The sequence below is a fragment of the Sciurus carolinensis genome, chromosome X, assembly GCF_902686445.1.
Source record: "Sciurus carolinensis chromosome X, mSciCar1.2, whole genome shotgun sequence".
In the NCBI taxonomy this organism is placed as follows: domain Eukaryota; kingdom Metazoa; phylum Chordata; class Mammalia; order Rodentia; family Sciuridae; genus Sciurus; species Sciurus carolinensis.
In genome coordinates this window covers 43,328,931-43,338,172 of record NC_062232.1, presented here as the reverse complement: position 1 = coordinate 43,338,172, position 9,242 = coordinate 43,328,931, and the positions used below count along the sequence as shown (strand labels likewise).

Here is a 9,242-nt window from a genome sequence, read left to right as displayed (position 1 = left end):
AGATGCCCAACTCCTGACTTCCCACCGCATCGCACAACTATGAAGTAATTTCCCTTTGTTTTCCATTTATCTCTATACAAACTTCTCAGCCTCAGCCCGCTTTATTCCTGACTTCTTCCCCAAGTTCAGCTACAGTGACTGCACCTCCTCCCAAAGACAAGACAAGACAAGAGAGCGCTCCTGCATGATTGTGTTGTGAAATCCGAACTGATAGCGTAACTTTTTTGGTGTTTTCTTTGTTTGTTTTTGTTTTTTACTAAGAAAGAACGAGAAAAATGGATTCTTCTGGCTTCCCACGCCCAGCTCACATTAGGCCCGAAGAAAGATTTGACGCACTAGAAATGAAAAGATGAATCACCGAATAAATTAAAGTTCAGGACGCAGAGAGTCTCTTTGCGCATGCGCCAAAGGAAAGGCGTGGGAAGCTCTTTGCTACCTGGCCGGGTCCAAAGCGGCCGCCGAGGGAGGGAGGGGCTTCCTCAACCTCGCCCTGCCATTGGCCAGGATGGTCCGCAATGGTCTGACGCAACGCCTTTGCGGCCTGGAGGAGCTTACCCCAGGTCTGCAGAACTCCCAGCAACTACCATCTTGCAGACTACTGCGTAGGCTAGGAGGCTTCGTGTTGGCCTGTTGGAAGACTTGCCGCTAGAGACTGCACATTGGGACGGACAAAAGACTCGAAGCGGCACTTTGAATTTGCTGTTTTATTAGGATCATCAGGGTTCACAGGGAAAAGAGGCGGGACTTCTGGGGGAGCAGGGGAGGAATACCGCAATGGCGAAGCGGCATTGCATAGACACCTAGGCGGGCTAGCGGCACGGTGAGGGGGAGGGAGGAAGAGGATGGAAGGAGAGAGACTTGGGAGAACAGGGTGGCGGCAGAGCCCTCAAGGCCACTGCACAGCTGCGACGAAGGCCACAATGGCCCTCTCCGCTTTGGGATCAGGGTGTCCACTCCATACAGCACGGGAAGAGGGGCTGGGGCCAACACTGACAAGGAGAAGGGGGCTAGAGGGGCCCTGACCAAGGCATCACAATAAATACGTTTAGCAGCACACAGAAGCCTGCGGGAGGAGGAGGGCCAAAAAAGGGAGAATCCCCCTTCCCCCCTCCCAAAATAAGAACTCTGCAATTACTAAACCATAAAAATAAACTTTAAACCCGTGTACGAAGTCGGTCACCCCCCAGAAGTGCAATGTGGGGCCGCGTGGCCCTAGCTGAGGGGGTGGGAAATGGGACAGGGGGAGGGGGATACAGAGAAGAGATCCCCCCAAAGGGTAAGATGTTTATCCGGTTTTCCCCCTCTTCCCCGGGTTGGCCCAAGCATTTGGGACTTGAAGCACCTCCTCAATGTCAGAATCTTCCGAGTCAATTTCGCTTCCTTCCTCCTCATAGCTGTCTTCGCCTCGCTCGCTGCCTGTACAGGGGAGAGAAGCAAGGAAGGGGAAACCAAGGAGGGCAGTTAGATGTCACTCTGAAAAGAAATAGACCAGGGTCTTTGAGGTCCTGGGACCACTTTCCAAGCACCTCTGCTTGGAAAAAGCAGCTGTATGTGTGTCAGCACATGCCCACAGACTCAAGCCTACAAGGTGAGGGGGGAAAGGAAGGAGGCATGAAGTCAGGGTGGGCTCTCTGCCTGTCCTGTCAAAATTGATACATTTCTGAAAGTAGCTTTTTTCTGTCCCCTCACCCCCCATTCCTCAATCTGGCTCTTCCTGAATTCAGACTTCAGCTGAATAAACCTATTCATCCCCAGGCAGCTCCCTCACTTCTTTCCCTAGTCTGGTGCAAACAGGCCCCAGTCTGTCTTCTTTAGCCCAATTCCCCACACCCACTATCACCCCAGGGCTGGGTAGACAGCTCTGCCTCCCATTCTTAGACTGAAGAGATGCCATTAGATGGGAAAGGAGGACTGACAACTCCCTCAGTTCCTCTGCCCTACCTGAAAATGTCTAAACTGAGGCTATTCGCTCATCCAATGCCTCATCCTTGATGACCTACCCCTGTCCCCAATGATGTTCACCAGGGACCCCATGGCAAAATCTTTAGGAGTGGTTGGTCTTCTCACCCCTTCTACCTCTCCCGCCCCAGAAAGGGGGTGGAGGCACCTCTCTTCTCTCTCCTTAGAATCAGGCTCAAATACCTCCTTTACCAGTCTTCTGGGTCAGAACCAAACTCAGGATTCACCTTACTTATTTCTTCCTCAAACCCCCTTGTGCAAACCTTCCTCAGCATTTCCCAAAAATGTGTTCTTTGGTAAGCAGAGAACAATGGCTTCTGTGGTCAAGAAGTTTGGAAAATGTTGAGTTCTGCAAAGTGAAATAGGGTTTTTTTTTTTTTTTCACAGTAGGTCTTCTTACTCTTTAAGGTGCTAATAAATGTGACTCTGTAAGAGGATATTATTGTATGTAACACATTTGACCACTGAACCCTTCTGTGAGAACCAACTTTCAGGACTGGTGAAAGGTTTTCAGGAGACAATTTTGGAACCCTTGCCCAACAGACCATGCATTTTTCACCTTTCTAGGTCCTTGTTCACACTATCCATTCCATGGAAAATGCTCCACAATGGTCTTCAGTGGGAATGCAGCTTCCAATTCAAGTATCACCTCCTTTTTCTAGCTCTCCCACCCGCTTCCCCACTCTTGAGGTAGAATTAGCTGCTCCGTCCTCTGGGCTTACAAAGCAAACTGTTCACTTCACCTTCAGCTGCCCAAACAAGCCTGGGGGTTCTCAAGACCAGGGAGCTGGTACAGAGTGCTGAATTGCAATGTGTTTGCCACTTTTTTCCATGTATGTGTGTGTGTAAATTTGTCATTTTTAGTTTTCCACCACTGTCCCCTTCTTTTTGTCTACTCTTCATTTGTCTTTTGCTGTGTTATGACCTATCTACCTATCACCTAGAACTGAACTTTTTTTTTTTTGGTTTTGTTACATTTGTAAAGTTAAATGCTCTCTGACCCTCCTTTATTTAAAAAGCTGCATAGAATGTTTTCTCTTTCCTTCATAAGAACAGACAGTGTTAGTACCTGGATACCCTGTTCCAGGCTTTCTCTGAGAGAAAAGAGGGTCTAGCTCACCTTCCTCACTGCCCTCCTCTTCTTCTTCCTCCACTGATTCTTCGGAGATGATCTCTACCTCATCCTCGTAGTCATCCTGGTTGGAGCTGTTATCCTGATCCTTGTCAAAGACTTCAACATCATTCCTGTAGTAGTCAATGTCTCTGTCGTCATCATCACTTCCCTCATTGTCACCCTCATTGCCATCATCATCACTACCCTCATTGTCACCTTCATTGCCATCATTATCTTCATCATCACTGCCCTCATCTCCATTGTCACTATCACTGCTGTCCTGGTTGTTGCTGATGCCTCGGTTGCCACTGTCCAGGTTCCTGTTGTCATTATCAGCACTCTTGTTGGGATTCTCACTGTCTTCAGTGTTCTTGTTATTGTCTTCAGGATTCTCATTTTTGTCGTCAGGGCTCTCATTGTCATCAGTACTCTCGTTGTAAGTCGTCTCATCATCAGCACTCTCGCTGTTGTCAGTGGTCTCATTGTTAGGATTCTCATTGTGGTCAGGGATCTCGCTGTCACACAGGCTCTCATTGATGTCAGTTATCTCATTGTCAGTGGTCTCAAAGTAGTCAGTGGTCTCCATGAAGTCAGAGATCTTGATGTCATGAATAGTCTCATTGTCAGTGGTCTCATCAATGTCTGAGATCTCGCTGAGAATGTCTTCCATGGCATAATAGTCATTAGCGTCTTCCATGATCACCATCTCATATTCATCCTTGGCTTTACTGTGGGGAAGTTTGAGGCTAAGTATGGGGTTAGTGGGAGATAAACCCAGGGAAAACACTGAAAGATGCTAAGTAATTGGGAAGGCAGTAGGCTACAAGGGCTCCTAGGGATGAGGTTAGGGTAGGAAGAGTCCCATTTCTACCCCTGACTGTGTAACCATCAGGCCATTTCCGGGAATCAGTCCTCACTAATAAAACATTGTACTCAATTATTCCAAAGGTCCCTTGTGGCTCCATTAATCTCATGTGACACTAATCTAGTCTTTGCCCCATCTCCAACAAACCATTTCTCAACCACCAATTCCCCCATCACCTTTCCTTCTCTTCTTGCTTCTTTCTGTTTGCCCTGTAGCCCCCTTCTCTCATGTAGTAGCGTACAGGGTTAACCCACAGGTCATTCTTGATAATCTGTTGAAAGAGAAGGGAGAACACAGCCATGTGTTTAAGTGCCAGACCTTATACCCAATTCCCCAGAAACCCAGGGACAAGCCTAGCAAGGCCTTCTCTGCAAATGCCAAGAGGGTCCTCACCTCAGCAATTCTGTCAGCCTCTGGGAGGCTGTGGTTTGAGAACCAGCTGAAGAAGCTGTGGCTGGTGTCCTGGTTCCTGCGATTGTGGGCCTGGGGTTCCTGACCCCGGTGCCAGCGAATTGGGGTGGAGTGAGACACCAGTCGGCCTATGGAAAGAGGAGGCCATAGAGACAGGACTGGATAAGGATAGATAGGGGGAAATTTTTTAACCCTGGGACCACCACTTACCCGAGCGGTTGCGTTGGAACTCCTTGACGATCACCATGTTTGTAAAGTAAGGGTTTGTCTGGAAGTACAGCTTCATTTTGTAGCCCATGGAGATATGTCTGAGATCCTGTACCTGCTCAGGGTGGTGGCAATGGTGGAACCTTTCCCCCCAATGGTACCTCCCACCCCCCTCACCTTTAAGAACCAGATTCCTTGGCCTTCGTCTTGGCCTGACCTGAAGATTGGTCAAGTAGCGGAAAATGTCTTCATCTCGTTGGTTGATCAAGATTGAAATTCTGGGGTGGTTGAGGAACTGATGAGTGGAGCAGTTTAGGTCAAGGATTAACTGTTCAATGAGGGAGGGAGGGAAGGCCAGGAAGGGCAGAGCAAAAGAGAGGCTGGAGCAGGAGGATTTCTTCTGTATGGATGTGATATGTATAGAGCAAAAACATACTTTGTAAAAGCACGATTTTATTCCCATGATACAATTCACGTGGTGAGACCCTGTATTTATGTAATGTCAAATCTGTGTTAGGTGGCCTTGCCATGGTTCATATTTGCTGTGTGTCTGGGTGCTAAGGATCTATGTCCATGCCCTATCTCTGGATGCTAAGGGTATGTGTTCACAAAATACTATGTATCTGGGGGATGAAGGCCCCAAGTGATGATGCATCTGGTTACCAACAGCCTGGAAGTGGGTGTCAAGGGTCTTCATCCACATGATGTTGTGTGAATGGCTCTTAGAGTCTGTGTTCAAGTGATGCTGTATGGCTGTGTGCTGAGAAGCTATGGCTATATAACGCTGTCTGGGTGCTGAAGTCTTGTGACCACATGAAACTGTGTGCCTGTGTGCTGAGGGCCTGTGATCATGTGATACTTTTTATCAGGATGCCAAGGGTCTATCTCCATGTAATTCTGTTAAGATGTTAAACCTATACATTCCTAACATGTTAAAACATGCTATATGTATATGTGTTCCCCAGGGATGAGCTTAACAGTCAGGAACAGTGAATGGGATTCTTCCTATTCTCCCTTATCTTCATTTAACCCCTTGATCTCCATACCTAGGTATTCTCTCTCCTGACCCTTCAGAGGCTCCAGTCCCTCCCAAACACCCCCCCACACTAACACAGGACACTCCAGCCAGGATTGAGGTCTCCTAGCCTTATAGAGTCCTCTGTGGTTTAAACATCCCTTCTGGGCAGTTTCTCTGTTGTGTGCCTTTCTCCCTCTTCACTGTCTCTGAGTCAGTTCATCTTCTGTATGCCCCTCCCCTTCTTTCACCACCTCTGGTCCAATTTTTCTGCTATGCTCCTGTTACCCTCCCCCTTTCCATTTTTAAAAATTTTTAATTTTTATTTGTAGACAGATACATACCTTTATTTTATCTATTTATTTATATGTGGTGTTGAGGATAGAACCCAGTGCTTCACACATGCTAGGCAAGTGCTCTACCACTGAGCTACAACCCCAGCCCCCCAGGGTTTCACTGTTTGTGATCCATTTTTTTAATGTTATGCTTTTCCTCTTCCTCCACTTTTCCTATATGTGGTCCAGTTTTTATTGTGTGCTCCCCCCAACATCTCCAGTCCAGCTTCTCTGCTGTTCTGCCCTCCCCCTTCCATCCCTCTTCTACCCAATCTAGTGAGTCTTCCGATAGGGGGCCCACCCCCACCTCTGGTCCTTCCTGCCATCCCTTCACCCTTTTCTGTCCCTCCCCCACATCTCCTTTTCTGTCATGGGTTTCTGGCCCATGAGTATCGATGAGAAGGATACTGCTTTGACCCAGAAGCCTGGGATGTGCTGAATGATGAGGTCTCTGCGCTCCAGGAAGGGTCTTCGCATCTGGATGAACTTGCGCTTGAGACGCAGGAAGGCCTTTCCTGCCTTGATGTTCACTGCCTCCAGGTCCATTTGAATGCTCTCCAGTGCCTGCAGGATGCTTTCCATCCTCTCAGCATTTCTCTCTTTGCTTTCCTTCACCTTCCTCTGCTTCCTCCTCCTCCTCCGCCGCCGCCTCTTCCTCACACTTTCCTTTTCATCCTCATCCTCATCTTCCACTATGATGACAGCCTCCTCCTTCCTCTTTGGACCGACTAACACCTGGGGCCCCCACCCCCCTGAGCTACAGGTTTCTAGGGCCTTCTCTCCTGCAAGGCTGCTGGGCTCTGCAACCTGAAAGTCAATTTCCAGGCTCCCCCCAGAGGCTTCGGAAGGGGGGAGTGCTTCCAGGCTCCCTGTGGGAGGGGGCGCCTCCCCATACCCTGACTCGATCGCAGACTCCCAGCCGGGACCACCAGCACCCAGGGTGAAGTACGCGCGAATACCCCCCTCCTCAAGAATGACATAGGGTGGCGGTGGGGGCAGCGCGGGGCCCAGTCCCACCCTCCTCATGTCAGCCAGCACCTGTGCCGCCTCGGTTTCCTCGCGGAGCCTCGGGCGCTGCTGGGGTGGAGGCAGAGGCAGTCGCAGGAGAGGCGGTGGCGGGGGAGGAGGCGGCGGCGGCGGCGGTGGCGGCGGGTCGCGCTGAGGGGGCTCCGAGCCGCTGAGGCGGCGGGTCTTGGCTGGAGGCCCCTCATCCGGGCGGTCCATGGTGACCGCTCTCACAAGCTCAGGAGATAGCACTAGCTCCTTTGCTCTCAGCCGGCCGCCGCTACCAGTCACACCTGAAGAAGAGCCGCTGCGCCTCACGCGACCAGCTCTGCTCACCGCCTCGCTCTGGCGTTCCCTCCCACAGCGCCTGCCCTACTCCCTCCGCGCCAATCGCGAGGCCCCGCCCACTTCTTGACGCAAGGGGCCTGCTCTGCCTCGTCATTGGCTGCTGGCCGCCGCGGCGGCGGTCGCGTTCCTGCGACCCCTGCCCGCTCTCACGCAATCTGCTTGCCAACACTACACATCATCACTTTCCGATTGGCTCTCCTCGAACCCGCGAATCATCGGGCTGGCTACCCCGGCGAAGAGAAGAAACCTGCCGAGCGATTGGTTGCGAGGAAAGCTAGGGGAAGAAGCCCCTCTCCCTCACTCTTAAAACGTTTTATCCAATGGGAAAAGTACCAGTCGTTCTGAAGACCGAAAAACAAGACGAAAAACAAACGCAGGCAGTGAGCAGGCTGTGCTCAAATAAAATCGAAGAGCCTCGCTATCGTTCCCCCGCCCCCCTCTCCTCAGCAACTACGCACTTTTTAAATCTGCCCCTTCCCCCATCTCCTGCTTCTGCCCCCGCGGTCAACTCTGCTGTATCCTCTCAACGTGTGGACTTCCCTGGCGCTCCTGCAGTTTAGGCACCCAAGGTCTTTGTTTTGGGGTCTAGGTTTTGACGTGGCGTTTCCCATCTCAGCAAAATGGCTCTAGAAACAATAATTACACAAAAAAGTAACTTCCTCTGCGTCATAAAAAATCATAGCGATTCAGCTCATCTGCTAGATTTTTCTAGGACTTTCTGTTTCATCGATTGAACATTTCTCCTCCCATCCTTTCCTCGGTGTATACTGCTTTTAATTATTATATTAAGAGTTTATTTTTGACCAGAGATGGATGGTCTTTGGTGAGGCATGGTGGTTGGTGGAGTTCTGGCTTTGGGTCTGGAATTCACATCACTAGTGTGACGCTCACATTGTAACCCTAATCAAATCACTGCACCTCTCCAGGTTTCTTCTCTAAATTAGGCGTCCCTAGTTCCTAAAGAGAGATGTAGGTAGGTGCCCACTGCAGCCTCGTTGTGGTTGCTGAGAATGGAAGTGAACCTAGGGATCCATCACCAGGGCAATGGATTGGAAAAATGTGATATATGTTTAAGATGGACCACTAAAATGAATTAGATCTATATACAGCAATATGGCTGATCTCAAAAACAGAATGTTGAGTGAAAAAAGAAACAGAACAAGATTTATAGTACAACACTGTTTATGTAAATTAAAACACACAACAATACCATATATTTTTCACAGATACACATATGTAAATAAACACATGGACGGTGGATTGGAAGGACAACGTTAAATACACAAGAGGGGGTGCCTATGTGGAGTGGGGGAGGATGGGATCAGGGATGGGTGATGAAGGGGACAAAACAAAATAAAATATAAAAGGGCCTCGCATGGACCAATGATGACGTATTGTGCCAAGAACTGAGGAGTATGGTCCACTCAGTTCTGTGCATCTGAGAGAATAAGTAAATAAATAAATAATAGTAAATCAAGTGCGCAGGGAGTAGGCCAGCTGGGTTGACCCCAGACCTGTTCCCCCCCACCTCTGAATTTAATCGGAGCTGAACAAAGCCCCAGCTGTGTACAGCGGACCCTTGGGAAAGGCTCCCAGCCCAGACTGAGCAATTTTTCCAGAACCATAACTTTGTGGGGGGCATTTCCTAACCCCATCAGTTTCCCCAATATTTGATCCCCAATCCCCTTTACCCATTCTCCCTGGTGGTTCAATTTCAAGAACATCTTGTTTGAGTTTGAGGAAGGGGACTGAGACTCCAGACTGTGGGAGAGGATGGGGTTCTCAAGTACTCTTTTTCACCTGGTGCTCAGAGATTGGGCTAAGAGAGGATGATCTTATGAGATGGTAGTCAGCCCTCTTGCTACATACATACACATAATTTCCAGGTTCCATCTCCTGAGCACCCTACTTCCTGCTGCAGGCACATACTCTAATTTGTCTCCTCTCAACTAGATGGATGTGTGTGTGTGTGTGTGTGTGTGT

At 49.4% G+C, this 9,242-nt stretch overlaps 1 protein-coding gene across 1 annotated transcript; it reads right to left on the bottom strand.

The window, feature by feature from the left end:
• Positions 1–693: 693 nt before the first annotated feature.
• Tspyl2 (TSPY like 2) lies at positions 694–7,274 on the bottom strand. Its single transcript, XM_047537197.1, has 7 exons — positions 6,315–7,274; positions 4,774–4,851; positions 4,560–4,671; positions 4,332–4,477; positions 4,115–4,209; positions 3,080–3,801; positions 694–1,416 (listed from the first exon to the last, which is right to left on the bottom strand). Exons 1-7 carry the CDS (start codon positions 7,128–7,130, stop codon positions 1,286–1,288), a joined length of 2,100 nt encoding a protein of 699 aa, XP_047393153.1. The 5' UTR covers positions 7,131–7,274; the 3' UTR covers positions 694–1,285.
• Positions 7,275–9,242: the final 1,968 nt, after the last annotated feature.

Bases quoted from the DNA above. Each gene is read 5' to 3' on its own strand.
- Tspyl2 (XM_047537197.1), bottom strand. From the start codon at position 7,130: ATGGACCGCCCGGATGAGGGGCCTCCAGCCAAGACCCGCCGCCTCAGC. The intron at 4,672-4,773 runs GTCAGGCCAAGA...CACCCTGAGCAG, and splicing joins GCTACTTGACCAATCTTCAG to GTACAGGATCTCAGACATAT. The intron at 1,417-3,079 runs GTGAGCTAGACC...TCCCCTGTACAG, and splicing joins AGAGGAGGGCAGTGAGGAAG to GCAGCGAGCGAGGCGAAGAC.